The 24024-nt window shown below is 37.8% G+C and overlaps 2 protein-coding genes across 2 annotated transcripts; one reads left to right on the top strand and one right to left on the bottom strand.

Annotated features, from left to right (window-relative positions):
- Positions 1-1466: 1466 nt before the first annotated feature.
- etfdh (electron transfer flavoprotein dehydrogenase) lies at positions 1467-15266 on the top strand. Its single transcript, XM_074649175.1, has 13 exons — positions 1467-1719; positions 3528-3686; positions 4175-4404; positions 4966-5047; positions 5425-5543; positions 6096-6173; positions 6827-6973; positions 7310-7450; positions 8844-8987; positions 10522-10690; positions 11786-11968; positions 12922-13143; positions 14943-15266. The coding sequence occupies exons 1-13, from the start codon at positions 1689-1691 to the stop codon at positions 15104-15106; spliced, it is 1869 nt and encodes a 622-aa protein (XP_074505276.1). The 5' UTR covers positions 1467-1688; the 3' UTR covers positions 15107-15266.
- Positions 15267-15513: 247 nt separating this feature from the next.
- ppid (peptidylprolyl isomerase D) lies at positions 15514-22863 on the bottom strand. Its single transcript, XM_074649177.1, has 10 exons — positions 22674-22863; positions 20243-20383; positions 19634-19740; positions 19146-19334; positions 18634-18756; positions 18381-18487; positions 17684-17825; positions 17278-17364; positions 16991-17033; positions 15514-16195 (listed from the first exon to the last, which is right to left on the bottom strand). Exons 1-10 carry the CDS (start codon positions 22756-22758, stop codon positions 16107-16109), a joined length of 1113 nt encoding a protein of 370 aa, XP_074505278.1. The 5' UTR covers positions 22759-22863; the 3' UTR covers positions 15514-16106.
- Between the last annotated feature and the right edge of the window lie 1161 nt (positions 22864-24024).

Here is a 24024-nt window from a genome sequence, read left to right as displayed (position 1 = left end):
CACAATGAAATTTGTAAACAGTAAGAAGTCATTTTGCAAAATAAGTCAGTGGCCTACAAGGGCTATTTTATACATCGATTATAGGTTTGTATTTAAAATCTTTATTTTCACAGCAACAAAATAATATTGTCAGATAAATGTAACGTTAGTGGAGTAAAAAGTAATTTATGTGGAAGTGTAGCATGCACAATTAGCATGAAATTATATTCAACCTCAAAATTGCACTGCAATAAGATAAGATAAGATATTCCTTTATTAGTCCCTCAGTGGGGAAATGTGCAGTGTACAGCAGCAAAGGGGATAGTGCAAAAAACAAGATGCATCAGCTAACACAGTAAAAAAGAGCTAAACAAAGTGTAACAAAATATGAACCATTTAAATAGAAGGAAGTATAAAAATAGGAGCAATATATACAGTATTGACAATAAACAGACTATTAACAAAGTTGCACAAGTGGAAAGTTAGCTGATGCATCTTGTTTTTTGCACTATCCCCTTTGCTGCTGTACACTGCAAATTTCCCCACTGCGGGACTAATAAAGGAATATCGTATCTTATCTTATCGTAAAGGGACTATTTGTAACTTTGTACGCGCATAAATGTAGCGGGTCGTCACACATGCGCGCTCACATATGCGCGTTCGCGTGTAGCCGCTGCCTCTCCAACTCTGCCTGCCTGCCTTCGCTCAGAGAGCGCGCGCGTTCTCAGCTCGCTCCACCTCTAGACGTGAACGCGCGCTCACTACACACTGCAGAAGAGTTAGTTTAGCTCTGAGAATATCTAGTGAATGCACAGTGGACGTTTGTGCAGAAATAAATGCTGCAGCTCCTCCAGACCAACAGAGGGTTCCCGTGTCTTGTGAAGTGAGGAGCTCCTTAGCTAGTAACGTTATCGTCTCGTTACCGACCGGGTGCCGGTGTCTCCTTTGCTCTCTCCGTCTGCGGGCGGAGAGAGCAGAGGAGACACGCTGCAGAGCCCCGCTGCTTCAGCTTGCACTTAGGCAGGAAAAGCCAACACTAGGATCAGATCTAAATCATGTTCATGGAGAGACCTTCATCTGGTCAGCTAACATTACTGCCAAGCAGCTGAAATATAGAGTGATATTGTGCTTTTAGCTGACTTGTGTCGCCTCACTGTTTTGAGTGATGCTCATTCAGGTATATTGAGAGCGAGCAAGCGCGAGCCCGACGCTGACTTTCGTTGATTTCACGGCCACAGGTGTCGCTGTTAAGAAGCATTTCTGAAAGTTACAAATAACTTAAAGCTGCTTTATAATATAAAAGCTATGAATATGTTTTTTCTTTTTACAATATAGGACCTTTAATAAACTTAACTCCAAATGTCTCACCTCTGGGCGACACACCACGTGTGCACTCTTTACATATAGGGATGATTTAACACAATGCCTGATTCCTAGATCAGATCTACCAACACTCAGACAGAGAGGGGCATTTATAGATCTACATTGCGCAGTTACCTCTCCGCGCAGCAGCAGCAGCGCAGCTTGTGACGCTCTCCACCGTCTCTGTTATGAGAGGTGATTTTGTAACGTGTTTCTCTGGACAACATTTGTTTGCTAATCTGGTTACACAACCTGTTCACCTGCAGCGACGTGAGGACACCACAGCTTCACTTCACCACAGCGTCACTTCAGCTGGAGTCCAGTGAGCTCACAGTAGCTGATACATCATGTTTCCAGCTGGAAGATACTCGAGTAAAGGTACGTCAGCTAACTGCTAACTGCTAACTGCTAACTGGACTTGGTCAAAGCTACTAACTTGTTTCTGTACCAACAGTGTCTTCATATATCAATACACGGTTTATATACTTGTTAGCCTGTTATAGATGTTGCTGACTGTATGTTTTCTTTGAGTTTGACTTCTACAAATGCTATTGTTGTTAGCCAACACAGTGCAGCATTCTTGTGTTTGTTAGCATCAAAGCTAACATGTAGGTGAAAGGTGAACCCAGATATAGTTCACTTGAACTGTTGTCCTTGTCCTGGTTTGACGTTGTTATATCCATATTTAGACTTGTTCAGATAGGTGTTGTTGTTTTGAAAGTGTAAGGAAGTGTTTTGCTACCTAAGAAGGATGTTTATTTGCAGTATTGGACTTTTGATTTTGGCTTAGCTGTGGTTACACACTTAACTCTGCTAGGTAGCATGGTGCTACTGATGCAACTGACAGCTGCTTGTCATTTTCACTACATTAGATAGATAGATATACATGTCAACCCTAGATAGATAGATAGATAGATAGATATATAGAGAGATAGATAGATAGATAGATATATAGATGGATATATAGAGAGATATATAGAGAGATAGATAGATAGATAGATAGATGGATAGATGGATATATAGAGAGAGATATAGAGAGATAGATAGATAGATAGATAGATAGATAGATAGATAGATAGATGGATATATAGAGAGATATATAGATAGATAGATAGATAGATGGATAGATGGATATATAGAGAGAGATATAGAGAGATAGATAGATAGATAGATAGATGGATAGATGGATATATAGAGAGAGATATAGATAGATAGATAGATAGATAGATGAGAAGATAGATAGATAGATAGATAGATGGATAGATGGATATATAGAGAGAGATATAGATAGATAGATAGATAGATAGATAGATAGATGGATATATAGATGGATATATAGAGAGATATATAGAGAGATATAGAGAGATATATAGATAGATAGATAGATAGATAGATAGATGGATATATAGAGAGATAGATAGATAGATGGATATATAGAGAGATATATAGAGAGATATATAGAGAGATAGATGAGAAGATAGATAGATAGATAGATAGATAGATGGATATATAGAGAGATATATAGAGAGATAGATAGATAGATGGATATATAGAGAGATATATAGAGAGATAGATGAGAAGATAGATAGATAGATAGATAGATGAGAAGATAGATAGATAGATGGATATATAGAGAGATATATAGAGAGATAGATAGATGGATAGATAGATAGATAGATAGATGAGAAGATGAAAGATAGATAGATAGATAGATAGATAGTAACTTTATTGATCCAGAGGGAAATTCAAGTTTCCAGCATCACAGTTGCATAGTGTAAAACATGTTAGTAAAAAGGCAGTAAAAAAAGATAGTAGTGCAAAGTACAAAAAAAAATACCAGATATAAAAACACAAGGAGATGAAGAAAACTGTTAAGATTGACTATAGTGCAGGCTAACAGCTGTGATACACGACTATTACAAAAGTGAATATAGTGCAGAAGAGACTATTAAAAATGAATTTAGTGCAGGGTAACTCCAGTAGTTCAGTCTATGAAAGTGCACTGTGTGCATTATTATCTGTCCTGCAGACCGGCCTCCTTTGTCAATATTTCAATTTGTGTTTTATCATTTGGGAACCAGATAACACCCAACTGAACCAGTGAGCACACAAGATATTATACAGCCACACACATGCCCACCAGTTTCAGCTGGTCTTGACTGAGATCTGTTTTCTCTCTCTTGCAGCCCACAGGTGTATCCGGGCTTTGAGGACAGTACAGATAGATCATGCTGCCCCTCAGACGTACACAACACTAAACAGAAGGGCATGCTCTTCGGTGTCAACACCCCGCATCACAACACACTACACTATCCATTCCCGAGACAAAGATTCAAGATGGGAAGGTAAGACACTGCACTATCTAAAGTTAGTACTCAAGACTGTTTCTGGCCATTGTGATGATCTAGGCTAGACATCCACTGGAACCCATGAAGAGGATTGATCTTTCTTTTACAATTTACCATTAACAATGTAGTTTATCAATGAGCATCTTTACATGCACTCTAGTGTAGGATTCAGCAATCCGACTTTTTCAGTCCTGATACCGATACCTGGGCTTTGGGTACCGATCTTCCAGTCTTTAATTGATAAGTTGTATGCCTCCAATGTGTGGAAGTGACTGGGATCATTATTTTATGTGTGAGGCAACATCAGGCTTGACTTAAACATTGCTTTCTTAACTTTATAAAACAAAATGTGACCAATAAAGACATAGATTTACTGAACTGTTATTTATTATTAAAATAGTAAATCTTGCACCAGCAACTTGGTAAGAAATCTTCAAAATTAACGGGAATTACAATTGGTTGTGGTTTTCAATCCCCTTTCCCAGGGATCGAAATGGAGAGGTTTGCCGATGAGGCAGATGTGGTGATAGTAGGCGGTGGCCCTGCTGGACTTTCAGCAGCCATTCGTCTGAAGCAGCTAGCCAACGAACATGAGAAGGAGCTGCGAGTGTGCCTTGTGGAGAAGGCCTCTCAGATTGGAGCACACACCCTGTCAGGAGCCTGTGTGGAGCCCACTGCCCTCAACGAACTCTTCCCTGATTGGAAGGAACGAGGGGTGAGTGTCTTATTCTACGTATCCACAAAGATGCCCTACTTTTATACCATAAGGGATGGTTACATCAGGGGGTCCATGTTGTTGTTGTTGTGTAATATACTAAATGATATGACTGTCAGCACTGTTTTATGGAAAAGGAAAAATATATGTATGTACATGCATTTGTAGATATGTGTGTATATGTACAGTAGCCTATATGTGTAATTATGTGTAGATATACAGTATGTCTTATAGTGCAACCTAGCCTCATTCAACGCCTGTCATACACCCATTATCCCGATCACACACAAGACACACACAAATTCTTCAGTTTTTTTGTCTTACTTTGTATAGTCTCTCAAGGCTGTTTACGTGTCCCTGTACTTGTCTTCACTTCTTGTGTAAAAGCAATGCTTTATGTAACATAGCTACACATACTATACACACTGGAATACAGTAGAAATTTTTCACCAAGATTTGCATACACCTACACTGGATCTATGTAAGAATGTGCATGTATTTATACACACAAATTCCTATGAAGTCAAAATCTCATCAACACACATTGTGCTCTCACCTCAGGCACCCATGAACACTCCAGTGACTGAAGATGTGTTCAGCATTTTAACGGAGAAACACAGAATCCCTGTCCCCATTTTGCCAGGTAACAGCCTGTTTTATTCTGTTTGAATAAAAAAACGGTATAATGCTTTCTTTGTAAGCCACAACGTTGGTCTGACAAGACGTTTACAGGTTGACATTTGTAAATATCATGTTATTCACCACTGGGAGAAAGGAGGTGAGAGGGTAGGGGATTCAAAACCAGCAGAAAGGATGCATCTGCATTTCAGTGCAAGTAGTGTGTGAACAGACATATTGTATGCCTGAATAAGGCACATATAACCATAGGGGTTGCCACACCATTAAAATTTCAAACTGAGGAAACTTGCAAATTGTGTATTGACAAAAAGGTGTTAAAATTACCACTTGGTATCCTACTGGTTTGTGGGTTTGTACTGAGGTTTTTCTGGTTGTCTGAAGGTCTGCCGTTTGTGAATCATGGTAACTACATTGTGAGGCTGGGGAACTTTGTGCGCTGGCTGGGGGAGCAGGCCGAGGAGCTTGGAGTGGAGCTGTACCCTGGTTATGCTGCATCTGAGGTGAGACCACCTTTGAATTTCTTGTATGATAATTTGCATGCAATACAAACATTTTTCCTTTTTTTTTCCTTTTGTCTTTTTCTGTATCAGTGGACATGTTGATAGTAAACGCACAGTGTGTAGGTTTTGGTGGCATCTAATGGCGTGGTTGCAAGATTGCAACCAATTGAGTACCCCTCCGCTCACTCCTCCCTTTCCAAGACTGCGGTAACGTGAGCCGCCGAGTGCAAAACCATGGTAACACCGTTCGCCTCACTCAGAGGCCATCCTTACCACAATAACACTACTTTAGGAGCAACAGAAGTCAGACAAGCGGCTGGTGGTACCACCGTTTTGCACTCTGCAGCTCACGTTAGTTTCAGGTGATTATACACTAATGAAAACTTGAAAAACGTTTGCTAATAGATCCCCCAAAATGCTACACATTGGCCCTTTACGCCAAAAATGATATAATCCTGTAATCAGTGCCCCAGTTTGTGCTTGTTCAGTCATCTTAATTAAACATGTTTACAGCTTAAAGTGTTAACCTTTATCTGTGATACTTTTGTCAAGGTTTTGTTTCACGAAGATGGAAGTGTAAAAGGAATTGCCACCAATGATGTAGGCATCGCCAAAGATGGCTCACCGAAGGTATTGTACAGTAAAGAATTACTGTTACTGAATTACTGATTACTGTCAGCTTTGTCGCCACTTCAGGCTTAATGAAAAAATACAAATACAGGCCATTCTTTACAATATAGGCCTACACACGAATAGCTTTAATACATCAGGCCCCTTTGAAAGGATATAAAGGCGACACAAAAACCAACATGAGCACTTTTCTTTTGATGCATCAAGCATAAAAAAATTCCATTAACTGACCTCCTTTATCCATAACAGAGTTTTAAAAGGGAGTTTATACGTTGCTTCAAAGAGAATTAAATAGTCCCTCAAAGGTGCACTGTCTTTTGAAAAAAATCTATTTCATGTGCTAATATAATGTTTTATGCAGCATGTTGTGACATGTAACACACACACATTGTATATAAGGGCAGTATTATGTAGATAGTTAAGGTTAGTGCATCATTTCAGTACATCATTCATTTAGGAGCTCCTTTTCTTCTCCTTTGTGTCTAAGAAAAATGTGATGTTTTTGTACAGGTATTTTTTCAGATCACACATTACAAATGTTGCTTTCCTCTCCATGAATCGAAATGTTATCCTACCACTCTAACTATTCTCTGTATTATATTCAGTTGCTTCTCATTCATGCAATCTATTTATGTGTCCTCTCTTGCTTTCAGGATGTTTTTGAGAGAGGAATGGAGCTCCATGCTAAAGTCACATTGTTTGGAGAGGGCTGTCATGGCCATTTGGCCAAGCAGCTTTACAAGCAATTCAACCTGCGTGAGAACTGTGAGCCCCAGACCTACGCCATTGGCCTGAAGGAGGTAAGCAACATGTACCGCCCACGTAAAGCTAATGCTATCGGTCACTCTGTTTGTGGCCTAAATTTGGTTTGATGATCATTCGTAATGAATCCATCCTGAGGAGGCTGATAAAAGTAGTTGTTATAATGTTGTTTCTACACTGGGGATTCAATGCTGTGTACATAAGATGGTGTGAATTCATGATTTAATTTCAGTCACAAGATAAATACAAGTAGTATTTTCACCCTTTTTATAGTAAAGCCAAACATAGTCTGTGTCGGTCAGAAAGTATGAAGTGATAGATTTAAAGGATTCCTCTGATTGTTGATAACTTTTGTCCCTTCTGTGTTTTTTTAGGTGTGGACGATTGATGAGAAGAAGTGGAGGCCCGGCAGAGTGGAGCACTCTGTGGGCTGGCCCCTGAACAGACACACATATGGAGGATCCTTCCTCTATCACCTGAATGAAGGAGAGCCACTGGTGGCATTGGGCTTTGTGGTGAGCGGCTTTGTATACATTCTGACAATGATGTAAACAGACGTGCAGGCAGTAAATAACCGCAGCTTGAGCTTCTGAATAAATAGTCAAGCCGGGGGCAGCTTGACATTATCACTGTGCATTATTTATCCTGCAGAGGGCAAATAAATAAAACCTTGAATTTATTCTTTACATTTCACTGTGAAGTGTATTGTGGAAATATACTGTAGATTATCATATTTATATTATATCCCTGCAAAAAAATGAGTCTCTGCCTGGATTTAATTTAAAATAGGTTAAATATTATGTATCAGTCTACTCACAATACGTAAGGAATAATGTCCAGCATCGCCCTGAAGTAAAGAGGACAGAACCTGCCAAAATAATAAATAAATAAATGTAATTAAATGTAGCAAAAATAATTTTAAAAATAAATGTACCCAGTAATTAATTGATAAAATGTGACATAAATTAATATTTCTGTTTTAATTTGCTTTGTAATTATTTATGTTTGTATTAATTCCCTTTTTTATTTACGCTTCTGTTTAATTTCCTTTTTATTTATGTATATATTTATTTTTGCAATTATTTTTTATTTATTTTGAAATGCGTGTATTTATTTATGTATTTTTGCATTTATTTATTTCTGCATGATTTTCCCTTTGCATTTCACTCCTAATTTATTTCCCTAAACCTATTTATTTCTCTATTCTTTGCTTTATGCATTTCTTTACACATTTCCTTTTACATTTATTTATGTATCTCTGCCTCATTATGCAAATGACGGGGCTGTCTGTCACTCAACGTGTGTCATGGGTAAAAGCAAGTAAAAGTATGACTTTTAGACATTTGGCAAATAAACTAAAAAAAAAAGGCATCTCATTTATGTAAATTCAGAGACACCACTGACAGTGATTACAGCTTTAAATCTTCTTACTTAAACATCTGCCATTCTGCACACATGGACTGGAACCGTTTGTCCCACTGTTTTCGTATCCTGACAAGTCTCCCATTTCCTGCCACGAAAAGCCGTTCTGTGCACCTCTGTCAAATTTGTAACTTATCACAAGGTAAGAGGATGACGGAAGTCTTTGACCTGGTTTGGTTTTATCACTGAGATTCACTGTGAACTTTGGTAGCTATATAAAGACAGGTTAAGTTTTAGAGATATCAAGGATGATAAAAGCTTGATTTGTAGTGTCAGTACCAACAGTTTGAAGCTTGTCTAGATTGCTGGCAAAAATGGAACAAGAAAATATGGAAAAAATAATGAGATTTCTTTTCTAAACCACAGTAGCTTCAGAACCTAATCAAACCCTCTACCTTTTCCCACGTTATCTAGTGTCTACTAGGTTTGTTATACTTGTTTTTTAAATGTATTCGATTAAACTGGTAATGTTTTTTCCCACTCCAGATTGGTCTAGACTACTCCAACCCTTACTTGAGCCCCTTCAGGGAGTTCCAGCGCTGGAAGCATCATCCCTTCGTAGCTCCCACACTGGAGGGAGGCACCAGGATTGCATATGGAGCCAGGGCTCTGAACGAAGGAGGATTCCAGGTATATGTCTATATGTTTTCATTATCAATAAGGACACTGGTTTGGCATAAAACTGGTTTATCAAATGTGCCAAATGAACCCTAAAACCGACTTAATCTAAATGTCAAAATAGTGAATGCAGCTATGCCACTGGAGAAACCACAAAATATACAGCTCATATTTGTGTAATACAGGGAAGACTGCTGTGCATGACTGCATTAAATTAGCCAGTTTCTCTACAGGGATTGTTTAAACGTATTCATACTTTCATATTTAATTGAAGCCCTCAGCAAATTATACATTTTGAATCTAATTTACTCTGCAAACATCGACAACAACAACGTTGTTACAGAAGAATGACTACAGAAACAAGTATACTAATTTAGTTTAGTTTATTGAACAGTTTTCACCACCGCTGATGCGTCACCGTGTGTTTGATTTATTTGTCGTATACATCAAATGCGTCTGTAAGTCTCTGAAGCGGGTAGTTTTAGTTCTCTAATCTGTGTTCGTTTCTGGTGCGTCCTCAGTCAGCCTCATTTCATTATTACTGTATTTTAATAGTGAAAGTTTTCAAGACAAAGATAGATAACATCCTTTGATCTATCAGATATCACTCTTATTGGGCAAAGATTTTAGATTAGATTTCATATAAGATTAGATTAAAATATTTTCCCCACTAATGACAAAATTCACAGCCAAGTAATATAGACTGTTTTTAACATAGAATAAATTTTACCTGAGACCAGTGATGTGCCATTATTTAAAAAAGTGTCATTATTGGAATTATGGATGAAGGGAAAATAGGAAGCCACATTGTGAAACATTAAATAAAGGCAATTTATTGCAGTAAGATGTTATTATACTATACGATACCTCTGTTTTTGACTACTTCATTGTTTTACAATATAATGAGTAACATCAGCCACTGCTCATTCACATTGTATGGAGTCTCCCAGTGGAGGTTTTCCAGACAAATCCAAACTAGGAAGAAACCTAGTAGCTGACCCAAAACAAGCTTTAGAGATTATATCCCACCTCAGGATCCTCCAGGATGAGCTGGAGGATGTGGCTTGGGAGACGTATGTCTGGGCTATCTTGATCAAACTGCAACCTGGACTTGGATAAGCCACAGAAAATGGATTACTGCTGGATATAAATAAAGGCTCATTTAGTTCTCCTTATTCATGAGCCATGGAAATTTAATCTAAGAAAATACCAACTGTTCGCTGATAAAAACTAACCACGTTTTTCATTTAAAGACGTTTATAATACGCTTCATGATTTCACATGTGATAATTGCTTTGTGGCTGATATTATCCAGTAGGATTATGGACATACTGATGCCGTTATTGATCTCACATTGAACAACGACCACATTCTTGAAATCCAGTTTTGAAGTTTAAGGTTTATTGCCAAGTAGGTTTTCACATACAAGAATTTGCCTCGGTGTTTGGTGCATACAATGAACCTATTAAGAGGAAATAGCAATAAAGCAAAGTACTGCAACAAAGTTAAAACATGGACATGAACTCACTCTCCTCTTTTTCTCCAGTCTATCCCAAAGCTGACGTTCCCTGGAGGGCTGCTGATCGGCTGCAGCCCCGGTTTCATGAACGTCCCGAAGATCAAAGGCACCCACACCGCCATGAAGAGTGGCATGCTGGCGGCCGAGGCCATTTTCCCCAAAGTCACAGCAGAGAGTCCGGATTCAGAGACAGCAGGTACAGAATATTAAGACCCATTAATAGTCATGATAGTAGCACCAGTTTGTATTTCACTCCAGGTACTTCCTGATGGCTCATAGCTTGTAAAGGTTAGTTAAGTTCAGAAACCATGCTATACAGACAGTAGACAAAATGATGTTGACTCTGAAATTACATAATCACAAACACTGCAACAAGGCTGGGTCATAACAGGTTGAATGACAGGCAGCAACAATTGTCAGCTATAAAAAGTCAGGCAGTAAATTCAAGTTCTCAAAGCAACCTGAGAAACCTTAACAAAGGTCCAAAGGGGACAAATTCTTGCAGGTATACCAATAAAAAAAACTGCAATGTCTATAAAAATGTCAGTAGGAATCATAACAAAATGATCTATGATCCATCTTTGTCACACTCTCTTGACTTATTTACTCACAACTGGTAGTTAAAATCATTTTTCATGACGTTTTTACATCATTTTAATAATTCTCTGTAGCACAAAGACAAAATAAGAATGGACTTTTAAAATACAACTTGTCTGTATATACTTTTGGAGAAACGCAACTCAACATCAGGCTGTGGTGGCCAATCACGTAAACGGCGATCCAGAGCTGTACAACCCAGCCCCGAGGGAACATAAAACGTTAATCGTCGCAGTCAATGAAGTGACTCTCCCACGCCGCCACAATGCCTGATCTGGTGTGAATAGTAAAGCCAAATGACTTCATTAGTCCATGTGGTATTGTGCTATGCAGACAGTTTTGGTTTTATGTACGAGACTTTGAGGTGATCCGCCTGTAAAACTTCTCCCACCGCTCTAATTTTATTGAGGTGGATGCAATTTAATGCTGCGGAAATTGTGTCTTTTACCAGGAGCTGCGTCCTAGTTGATAAGGAAAGTCCACTTACCTGACTGTGAATGTTTTTATAGGGATTATTTCTGCCAATGGAAAATGTTAACCTCTGTGTTAGTGTCATTCATTTATAAAGCTATTTTTTACAAGGTCAGAATGTATCAACGTTTCGTTCTATCAATGTGCAGGAAAGTAAACGGGATAACAGAAAAGCAGGAAGGAAATTAAAATGCTTCAATTTATTTTTTTCAAATCCTCCCAGGGCTCCACATACCTGAGTACGCTGAGGATTTGAAGAAGTCGTGGATATGGAAAGAGCTGAATGCAGTAAGAAACATCAGGCCGTCCTTCCATAATTACTTTGGCCTGTACGGTGGCATGGTCTACACCGGAGTTTTCTACTGGATCTTCAGAGGAAAAGAGCCGTGGACGCTCAAACACTGTGGTGAGATCATTGTACAGCTCGGTGTTAACTTTGTTAAATGTGTTTATATTTTATGTATTTAGCTGATGTCTCTATTGGTGTAGCAGCAGGAAAAAAGGAAGATCGGTTCTGAACAAAACAGTGTCACCATATCATGACTACACCGGCAGCACACAATGAGCTCAGTTAGGAGGACTCGGAGTAACTTACTTACTGAATGTTGTGACTTTCAACAAAACGAATATACCTAAATAAGCCACTGAGTGGTGAACCGGGTGAACTTGTTTCAGGCGCGTGTTCTGGACTAAAAATAAACCAATGTCCAGTGTGCTCGCTGTATATCTTTGGATTCAGCGACCCCTTTATTCACAGTTCGACATGCACATGCCCACCATAGCATGGGTAGATAGCAGCATTGTCCATATTCAATCACAGTAATGTTTCCATTCAGCGAATTCAAACTCAATCACGCCAGCCATGCCGACACGGTCCAAAACTGTTTGCTTCCCGTTCCACACACCTCATTCTCATCACCTGGAGCTAGCTACATGCACTTCCTACATTAACGCACTCAGACAAAGAAAAATCATGTGTTACTAGAGAGCTCATATTTGATGAAGAGGACAAAAGTGTCTGTGAAACGAGCAGAAGAAGTTAGATGTTTTTTTTATTATCTTGAAATATGTGATTTAAAATTTTCCTCAATGTCATTGCACCTCTTTACACCGTTCAGTCTCAGGAAAACAGCTACGTGGTTGTAAACACACACAGTACAAAAGCATTGTGAGTATTGTGAGACATCAATGTAGGGACCTTCGCTGATTGTATACCATGGAGCAGTAAAGTTTTTCAATGCAGCACAGCACAGTGCCAGTGGTCTATCTTCAGGTGAGGTATGAGGTCATCTTATCTCGGCAGAGAAAAATCAACATTTACATTACATTACGTAACCGACTGTGCTCGATCTGTCGCAGGCCTTGATGCAGACTCGCTGAAACCAGCTAAAGAGTGCACACCGATTGAATACCCCAAACCAGACGGCAAGATAAGCTTTGACCTGCTCTCCTCTGTGGCACTGAGTGGCACCAACCACGAGGGAGACCAGCCCGCACATCTGACCCTGAAGAATGACTCCATCCCCGTCGAAAGGAACCTGGCCATATACGACGGGCCTGAGCAACGCTTCTGCCCCGCAGGTAACAAAATCATGGCCTCTGTAGAGCCTCCAGTACACAATCTTATCAGGATGCAGATAAATGTTTGATGAGAAAATGTCATGGTCATGTAGATTCTTCTATGAAGGATTGCAATACCTCACCTGTGTCCTGAAACTACTGAACTGAAACAGCTGCCGATTCTAAAAGTCTAAACTAAAAAAACAAGTTTTAATGAGGGCACTATGTGTGTATACAAGGTCTCCAGAAAAAAGACAAAGAAACCTTTTCACCTTGCTTCCTCTTGAATTCTGTGGTAACTTTGAAACATGATGATGTGTGGTCAGAGGCTGCTCTAACGTGGACAAAATGTGCAGTGAGACAGTCTTTGTGTCCCACAGAGGTGAGCCACGACAAAGAGCGTGGGAGATTGAATAAAGCAGCACAGCAATTTCTTTAAAAGCTCTGTGCACGCTGCAGCTCTGGGTTAGGAAGGTTAATTTAATTTTATAATTAGTTATGGGCTCAGCATTGTTGGCTGGCATGTCTTTTCAGAAACTTGTAAATGGTGGTAGCAGGCAATTGTGACGGCTGAACCCTGTTATGAACTTTCTCTTTAGAGTCTAAAGGATAGGTTCATTGTTTTTCAACCTTGACCTAATTAATCTCATTTATAGTCACATCTAGTACGTCACCAACAGACTAATCCGCCTTGTAGGCAGAGATGATTAAGCCGCAATGGCATCTCACTTGAATATCCGTGCATTAACACTTTAATTTATGTAATGTTTTTAGATACTTTTGTACAACTTTTGCCATCAAATATGTCCACAAGATCTTGTAGAACTTGTTACCTGTACTAATTGATGTCTTTTTATAAACACATAGATATCTATTTTAACCTGCAAATCACATCAAATTATCAGGCTCCAACAATAAACTTCAACTTCTTCCCAAAGCCATTGTCATTAGCAATTTCAAATAAGTGTTTTGAGACCAAATATGATCCACATTCCCGTAGGCTACCTTCATCTGTGAATCAATCTAAGCATGTACTGTATGTTCAAAAGAGAGCAAGTGAAACCGCATTGCAGTCCACAATCAACTCTGCTATCTTTCATTTAAACCTTTTGCTGCTGCAGCGGGCATTAACAGTCAGGTCAACCTTTCAGCTTTAAAACAAATACATTAAGAATAATTTAACCCTACGAGGAGGCTCAGATGTGTCCACATCATGTGTTCACACTCAATGTTTTGTCAGGTTTTATTGCTGTTGTTTCTCTTTGGTAACATTTCTGATTAGAGAATGGAAAGTATTTCAAAATAAAATCAGTAACATCTTACAGAAAGCAAAAATTGACATTTGACTATTGACTAAACCTCCTGATTTCAAAAGATTCATCATTTTACCACGTAGCAAAAATAGGGTTGGGAATTACAGGGTATCTCACAGTTGCATTGAATTGATGGCATAATAAGATGAGCAATTCTGCAATAGGTAATACAGTGCAAAAAAGAAATGTAAAAACTGTATCAGTCTCTTTTTAACAGCAACATCATTCAGGTAGCTGGCATTTGTCATTACTACAGTTAGGACTCACAGGAGCTATTGGTGCCAGAACAGTTTATTAATAAGGTATCATGCAAAAAACAATGATGGTGCATTACTTGTTCCATTCCTAATGGTTAACACTGTCATGTTCCTTGTTCATCTTTTAAAGAAAAAAAACATAACTCCTGATCAGAAGAGAAAGTGGAGCATGTAAATTAATGGAAATATCTCACATCCTTTGTTTCAATGTTTTCTAATTAGTTTGTTTCCTTTCCACCGCCTCTCCCAGGTGTGTACGAGTATGTTCCCAAGGATACAGGAGAAGGGATGAGATTGCAGATCAACGCTCAGAACTGTGTCCACTGTAAGACCTGCGATATCAAGGACCCGAGCCAAAACATCAACTGGGTTGTGCCTGAAGGCGGCGGAGGACCAGCCTACAATGGAATGTGAACATCTTTGGGGTTTTTTTACCTTTTTTTGTCTAGAAAGTTAACTGTAAAGTATCATCATTCAGGGTTGAGGTACTTGGCAATGATGGTGAATGTGCCTAAATATGAATAACTATATATCTGTTTTTGAGAGTATGAAAAAGAAAATATGCAAAAAGAAAGGATACTAGAAATAAATTCTTAATTTATAGTGATTTTAGGTTGCAAAATACAGGACCATATAAAAGTGAAGTTAGAGGTCACAGTTTGCAGTTATTGCATCAATGCTACAAAATCCACAATATGGGCATTTTAAATAGTTTTAAAGTAAAGTGGCTCTTTTTTCTGTTTGAAAAAGTACTCAACCAACTGTAATAGTTAATATATTCCCTTCAAAATCTTTCTGTAAATGAACAAGCAAACAAGCAGTTCTCAAATTAAGCTTTATTTCATTTATTCCAGGTATATTTGGACAGCATTTCATCCACACAGTATTGTACATAAAATCATTAGATGATAATATCACAGTAATGAATAAAGAACTCTTGACTGTTATCGTTTTATTGAACTCTGTAAAAAACATAAATAAAAACAGATGGATGTACTGTATGAGGCTGAGGGGCGCTGTATCAAAATCCATGAAACAATACATAGACAACTTTTGCTTTGCTGAACTACTTCAAAACCCCAGAACAAGGACCGGTATAAAGTGTGAACCCAGTTTTTTGAGAGCAGTGGAGTCAGCCATGCATCAAGACTAACACTCAAACTATTCATTACAGTGAAGACACTTGTCAGAATTAAGACAGGTCAAAGCTTACAACAGTTATTCCCTTAAAACAACACAGTGAGAAATGTGCCCGCTTGAAAACATGAAAGGACCCACCAACTGAAAATACTGTACATTTTCACCTGGTTACAGAACGCCTTTATCTGGGTGCAGCTTCCCCCACATAGAGATGACTTCAAATATTGATAAACGTTACTCACAAGAATTCATTGCATCATTTTGGGTGAAATGTTCACAGAAACATTCTGGCATAGATTTGCTTTTCTTTCTCCTTCTCCTCCTGGATTTTAAGCTGAACCCTCTTCAGCTCGTTGCCGATAGCTGTCAAAAAGAAAAACACTTTGAATTAGATCAACAAGTGAATCGATTCATCAAATGTTATGTCTGTTTCACCTGGAGTGCTGGACTTCAAAACATTGTTTTTGATGCCCAATTTGTCCACTTAACCACATTTTGTCTTTCTGCATGCTGTCAATTTCACTTTAAAGATTTGCAGAGAGCCCGATCCTAGCCAGTACACTCAAGTTTTTTAAGATACTGGGGGGGTTGTATTACTTCCAAATTGTTCCCCAGACTAACCAAAGATTGATAAAACGCTCTGATCAAATTACATAAAGTGTCCAGTCTTTAAACAATTTGGACAGAAACAATTTGACCCACAGGTAGCTGAGGGAGTTTTAGCATTAGAGCAGTGTTGTATATCTTTAGCTGATAAAGTGTTTTTGCACACTCATTGCAAAGACTTAAAAAATAAAAAAACATGAACAAAGCGGATGTGACAGTTGCTTGCCATCCCCTGCAGTTGGCTTGCAAATAGCACGGTATTGCAATATTGCGGTTATTGCGACTAATATGATCAATTTGCATCCTGAGAGGTCTTGGATGATGAATACAGTTACTCAGTTCCCCCAGGAACAAACTTGACGTGTTCCTGCAGTCCCGGACTACTTTTCTTCATGAGCTTGCATACTAAGTTGGAATAATACATCTGAATATGCATGAAATGGTAAATAAATAAATTAAAATATGTAAATGTGGGAGAAGAAGGGGGAAATATTTGCAGCATTTTTTGGCAGGGATGAACAAACAGAAAAATACTGAAGACAAATTCCCCACCTTTGTCTTCTGGAGCTATTCCCTGAGCTTTTTTCAGATCGATCTGAAAAGTGCACAAAACAATTTGGTGAGTCAAAACTGACCTCAGACTGCTTCAAATACTGAACATCTACCAAGATCAATGCGTCTGGATATGCAACAATGAAATAAATGAGCAGTTATTACCATCTGCTTGACAACAATACATTAGTTGTTTCTCCTACATCTACCACCTGTGGTGCCAATTATGCTGTATAAAACCAGATAATCCATATACAGTAAACAGACATGTATACTGATGATGTTACCATGGCTTTGCTGTTTTCCTTTAACCCCTGCCAGGCCTGGGCCCTCCGGAAAAGTGCCTTAGTATTCGCTTGGTCCAGCTCTAGAGCCTGTAAGACACGACAGAAATACAGAAATACACATCACAAATTAAATTATAATCTCCGTGAATGTTTTATTAATGTTGGCAATATTAGTTTGTGACTTAATTATTTTTAAAGGCTCATTATATTTCCTCCGAAAAACACTGATTGGGTCTGAATTTATTTAAATTAATTTGCACATAAATCATATTTCTGGGAAGTTGACTTTATCCTGCCAGACATAAAATGACGTCAACGTTCAAAGATAATAAATGTTAAGAACAAGATATATTGTATACTGCGAAAAACAAATAGTCCGACACATATCCCCCACTAACAACTGTACCTCATTGCAGCTGTCCAGAGCATCCTGCCACAGCTGCATCTTCAGATTACATGCTGCTGTGTTAAGGAAGCAGCTGAGGGCTGTGGGCTCCAGCTTCTGCTGGGCCACCTCCTCCAGCAGCTCTCCACTCACCTCCAAGTACCTGCAGATGTAAAATTAAAAATTAAAAAATATCACGCTTACTGTTGGTGTTGGAATAGGAGCAGTTTGTTGCTTATTCACAAGCATTGTTGCTTGATTTATCTGTCACAAAGTGGTGGTTTCTGAACCTTTCCTCCAGTTTCTTCTCTCTATATGAACATATGTTTGCATACAATTGTGACCAAACTGTATTTCCTGCTGCCTTCAAATGGGGTCATGTTTACCGTGCTCAGGAGTAGAGTCCATATGAAAAAAATAAAACTATATATCTGTGAATTCAGCAGTAACAAATGGGAATCGGGCTGATTTCCACATACAGGCTAGGAAGACGTGATGTATTACGAGATGGACTAAAGCGTTGTTGATTTGGTCTTTTTATGGGATTTCTAACCATAAGACAAAAATATAGAATTAATATCATTTAAGTGTGTTCACTATTTATTTAATTTGGATGGTTGCTTTGAAGGTGTGCTTCTTAAATGCACACCTGTAATGTAAAAAATGAAGGCGATTGTGACTGAAAGTAGTCCACACACACAATGACGCAGTGTATTACCTGAGGGCTTTGCTATATTTGCTGACTGCAGATTTCCAGTCTTGATTCTTAAAAAGACTGTTTCCAATATTCTTCACATTCTCAGCAACAGACAGAACTTTGTCAACCTGAAAGCAAAAGGCAAGAAACAGAATCAGACATGTTGTAAAGTTGAAAAAGAAAGTGAGCACACTCAAAATGTCGGTAATTATCCATCATCCCCCAACTGAGGCCCGCAGATCTGCCAAAGATCAAAGACCTCACCGATACTTACATCTTTAAAGTCGAGGTCGGAGTCCTCGGGGAAGTCTGGGTGGACGTCCCCTGATCCATCCATCGATGCAGCGCCCCAGCTGTCCTCTTCCTTATGCTCACCACAGTCTGCTACGACGCACGGCTGCAAAGGTAAACATTAGCCGACGTTTTAGACAGAAATGAAATAGAAATAGAAATGAAATGTCATGAATTCTTGTTCAATGATTATGTCATGTCTGGGGTTTATGGATTTAAAATCTTTATTTGGGTTGGTTATTTCTTTTAAAGGGTGCAAACATATTTACAATCGACTACTTGTGAAAGCAACAATAACCTTTTTCATTATAAATCATATCTTTCATTTGTACCAGGTGTCTTGCAGGTTTTGAATTTACTGTGCAGACATATGTTGGTCTTTCAATGGAAGAAAATATCAAATAAAAGAGGACAACAGAACACCTGGAAGCAACACCACAGTGGTCAAGCAAGTATTATTAAGGTAAAAGTATTATTTAATCGAAAAAAATGTACCTTTATGGGGGTGTCCTCGGTAGTGTCGAGGGCCTCCAGCATTTTTACGACTCCCATCCCTTTTAGCACTTGTCCGAAGACTACATGCTTGCCATCTAAGTGTGGAGTGGGGACGGTAGTGATGAAGAACTGAGAGCCATTAGTGTTTGGCCCGGCGTTGGCCATGCTTAGCAGACCCGCTTTGTCATGCTACATGGAGAAGGAAATAAATGATTACAACAGAGAAAAGATGGCAACTACTAACACACAGAAACAGGAATCGAATGCATTTAGATGATTACAATAAAGAGTACTGTGAGAAAGAAATGAAGATAATGCTATAAAGATTCCAGCATACTCCTCAAAAATCACATCCTGGAGGGACATGTCCTTTTTTAAAGTCAAGAATGCCTTGGTCTCCTTAATAGAGCTAAAAGTAATAACGATGATGAAGGAATCAAGCGATAGTGTAGACTTTCTAGCGGTGGACCCAGAGAATAAGGACTTACCTTGTAGTGGAAGTTTTCATCCTCAAACTTCTCCCCATAGATGCTCTCACCCCCAGTGCCATTTTGATTGGAGAAGTCACCTCCCTGGATCATGAACTTCTTGATGACTGGCAAGAAACAAATTTACAGCCAAATTACTTTCCAGATAAATCGGACTGAATGTCAATCGTGCTTCAGGCTCTATAATTTAAAAAGTAAAGAGCCAAAGGTTCAATTAACCTGTTCAATTCAGTTAGCTACTTTACATTTTAAATACTATACACTATACTTAAAAAGCATGAATTGAATGTGTTAATTTTACAATATTCAGCAGCTACCTGTCCATTTATCTGTCCATTATTGTGATTTTGTTTACCCACTCACCCCTTAAATAATTTCGTCATGCATGCAGTTTTACTTGTCATGCATGTTGGTGAACTGACACCTTAAATAGATGGGATTTTTTTTTAAAAGAGGAGTTCAGTAAGTAAGAAACTAGAGATCCTCCAAATGGCTCACTGCATTAGATGTCCTTTTAGCTACTTCTACACGTGTGTGTGTACTGAAATGTCAAGGTGTCCTTCCAGACTGAAATGTCACATTATATGCAGATGTGGAGGTTCTATTTACTTCTGTGGAACGGGCATCCTTTGAAGTGCAGCGGTTTCTCAGTCGATTTGCCAATGCCTTTCTCTCCAGTGCAGAGAGCCCTGAAGTTTTCAGCAGTTTTCGGGACGATATCAGCAAACAGCTCGAAAACTATTCGGCCAGCTGCAGACAGGAAAAGAAAAGAAAAAAATCAGTGTTTCATTACTGTACGTTAAGTTTAGTCACAGATTCTGATTTACTAAAGTATAGTCTGGACCAAGTTATCACATACTTTAAACATACAAACAGGTTATTATTGTTGCATTATTGTTATCTTTACTAAAAAGTGGAACAGGATACTGAGGTATTCAGGAAGCATTACAAAACAGGCCTCATCAGACTAAATTCTTCTTTGTGGTGGTTTTTAATTTATTGGCTGCAGCCAGTTAAATAATTAATAAACCACTTGAGCTAATACTAACCTACCTACACATTGATGGTGATTAATTATCACCAACTGCTATGAACACTTTGTTACAATGGTATGACAGCAAAGCAGTGTATCATTACTGTACAAGCTTAGTCACAAATTCTGATTTACTAAACAACCTTCAGTATAGTCTGGATCAAGTTATCACATACTTTAAACAGGTTATTATTGTTGCATTATCGTTGTTATCTTAACTAAAAAGTGGAACAGGATATTGAGGTATTCAGGAAGCATTAGGCCTCATCAGACTACTTCTTCTTTGTGGTGGTTTTAATTTATTGGCTGAAGCCAGTTAAATAAATATAAACCACTTGAGATAATACTAACCTACCTACACATTGATGTTGATTAATAATCACCAACTACTATGAACACTTTGTTGCAGTGGTATTACTGTACAAGCTTAGTCACAAATTCTGATTTACTAAACAACCTTTAGTATAGTCTGGACCAAGTCATCACATACTTTAAACATACAAACAGGTATTTATTGTTGCATTATTGTTGTTATCTTTACTAAAACAAGTGGAACAGGAGGTATTCAGGAAGCATCAGGCCTCATCAGACTACTTCTTCTTTGTGGTGTTTTTTAATTTGTTGTTTGTTAAATAATCAATAAACCACTTGAGTTAATACTAAGCTACCTACACATGAAGGTGATTAATAATCACCAATTGCTATGACTATGAACACTTGTTCATAGTGTTTTATAATGGTGTGACAGCAAAGCAGTGTATCATTACTGTACAAGCTTAGTCACAAATTCTGATTTACTAAACAACCTTTTAGTATAGTCTGGATCAAGTTATCACATACTTTAAACAGGTTATTATTGTTGCATTATCGTTGTTATCTTAACTAAAAAGTGGAACAGGATATTGAGGTATTCAGGAAGCATTAGGCCTCATCAGGCTACTTCTTTGTGGTGCTTTTAATTTATTGTTTGTTAAATAATCAGTAAACCACTTGATCTAATACTAACCTACCTACACATTGATGTTGATTCATAATCACCAACTACTATGAACACTTTGTTGCAGTGGTATTACTGTACAAACTTAGTCACAAATTCTGATTTACTAAACAACCTTTTAGTATAGTCTGGACCAAGTCATCACATACTTTAAACATACAAAGAGGTTATTATTGTTGCATTATTGTTGTTATCTTTACTAAAAAGTGGAATAGGATGTTGAGGTATTCAGGAAGCATTAGGCCTCATCAGACTACTTCTTCTTTGTGGTGGTTTTAATTTATTGGCTGAAGCCAGTTAAATAAATATAAACCACTTGAGATAATACTAACCTACCTACACATTGATGTTGATTAATAATCACCAACTACTATGAACACTTTGTTGCAGTGGTATTACTGTACAAGCTTAGTCACAAATTCTGATTTACTAAACAACCTTTAGTATAGTCTGGACCAAGTCATCACATACTTTAAACATACAAACAGGTAATTACTGTTGCATTATTGTAGTTATCTTTACTAAAACAAGTGGAACAGGAGGTATTCAGGAAGCATCAGGCCTCATCAGACTACTCCTTCTTTGTGGTGGTTTTAATTTGTTGCCTGTTAAATAATCAATAAACCACTTGAGATAATATTAATCTACCTACACATTGATGCTGATTAATAATCCCTAACTGTGAACACTTTGTGTTACAGTGGTATGACAGCAAAGCTTAGCCTGAAGATGGCTAAATGTACAAGTCATTGTAGACAACACAAGCACACGTGGTTCCTGCACTCTCATGTAATCTCTATAACAACGTAAAACTAGCTCACATTAAACATCAGCCAGCTATGCATGCTGATGTTTTACACACTGACTTATATGTGTTAAAGAGTAGTAAACTAACTCTTCTTCTTGCAGCTATTAGCAGAAAACAGTTTCTACAAGGAGTTGTGCTAAGCTAACGATGCTAACTGGCCCTTAAAAGCTGATATTAAATATTAAAATCAAAATGTTCTGACCTTTTTCTCCTCCAACGCCGACATCGAAGTAGACCCGGGGATTTTCTTGGTTTGAAGGCTTGTCAGACGGGATTGTGTGAGACATGTTTAAGGACAGAGAGTGATTTTCAGACACTTGTTTCTGCTAACTAACCGAGCTAGCTAATCCACCCGGCCGGTCTCTACAGGGGAAGCGAAGACGAAGAATGGATGACGTAACTTCCGGTGAGGCTTTTCAAAATAATCTTATTTTGAAATGTCTCTTCAGCTCCTCTCCTGTGGATTTATAAAAAGGGAAATGTTGTATAAACTGTTTTTTTTATTACATTTCAAATTATATTTTTCATTGTTGTAGGTCTATGGTACGATGGTACGATGGAGTATTAGGGCCACACTGAGGAAAAAAATAAATAAATTTGAGATTTCAAAATAAAGTCAGAGGTTTACGAGAAAAAAAGTTGTAATATTATGAGAATAAAGTCAAAGTTTTACGAGAAAAAAAGTTGTAATATTATGAGAATAAAGTCAGAGGTTTACGAGAAAAAAAGTTGTAATATTATGAGAATAAAGTCAGTTTTACGAGAAAAAAAGTTGTAATATTATGAGAATAAAGTCAGTTTTACGAGAAAAAAAGTTGTAATATTATGAGAATAAAGTCAGAGGTTTACGAGAAAAAAAGTTTTAATATTATGAGAATAAAGTCAGAGGTTTACGAGAAGAAAAGTTGTAATATTATGAGAATAAAGTCAGAGGTTTACGAGAAAAAAAGTTGTAATATTATGAGAATAAAGTCAGAGGTTTACGAGAAAAAACTGTCACTAAGGAAGGCAAAACATCAGTACTTTTTATTGTCAGGTCTCTGGAATACAGCAGATAACATATACTGTGAAATTATTCAGTTTTTAAGAGAAACTGATTTAGTTAAACGAATCTAAAGTTTTCATCATTATTATTATTATTATTATTTTTTTTATTTTTTTTATTTATTTATTAATTAATGGGAGATGTTGGATTTGAACAAATTATTCTGTCTTTTATCACTGTTAGAAATTAAGTTGTCCAACTTTTACTTGTATATTAATTTATATATAATACATAGGGCTTTCAACCAATTATTTAATCACGATTAATCGCATGTATGTCCATAGTTAATCACCATTAATCACAAATAAATCACACTTTTTTTATCAGTTCAAATGTACCTTAAGGGGAGATTTGTCAAGTATTTAATCCTCTTATCAACATGGGATTGGGCAAATGTGCTATCTTTATGCAAATGTATGTATAAATGTATTATTGGAAATCAATTAGCAACACAAAACAATGACAAATATTGTCCAGAAACCCTCACAGGTACTGCATTTAGCATAAA

The sequence above is a fragment of the Sebastes fasciatus genome, chromosome 10 (assembly GCF_043250625.1).
Source record: "Sebastes fasciatus isolate fSebFas1 chromosome 10, fSebFas1.pri, whole genome shotgun sequence".
Lineage (NCBI taxonomy): Eukaryota > Metazoa > Chordata > Actinopteri > Perciformes > Sebastidae > Sebastes > Sebastes fasciatus.
The sequence above is the reverse complement of the archived record's forward strand: the minus strand, read 5'-3'. Positions and strand labels throughout refer to the sequence as shown.

Coding starts and splice junctions, on each gene's coding strand:
- etfdh (XM_074649175.1), top strand. CDS start 1,689: ATGTTTCCAGCTGGAAGATACTCGAGTAAAG. Junction 6,974..7,309: donor ACGCCATTGGCCTGAAGGAG/GTAAGCAACATG, acceptor GTGTTTTTTTAG/GTGTGGACGATTGATGAGAA. Junction 8,988..10,521: donor TGAACGAAGGAGGATTCCAG/GTATATGTCTAT, acceptor CTTTTTCTCCAG/TCTATCCCAAAGCTGACGTT.
- ppid (XM_074649177.1), bottom strand. CDS start 22,758: ATGTCTCACACAATCCCGTCTGACAAGCCTTCAAACCAAGAAAATCCC. Junction 17,826..18,380: donor AAATATAGCAAAGCCCTCAG/GTAATACACTGC, acceptor TTACATCTGCAG/GTACTTGGAGGTGAGTGGAG. Junction 17,365..17,683: donor CTCTGGACAGCTGCAATGAG/GTACAGTTGTTA, acceptor CGTGTCTTACAG/GCTCTAGAGCTGGACCAAGC.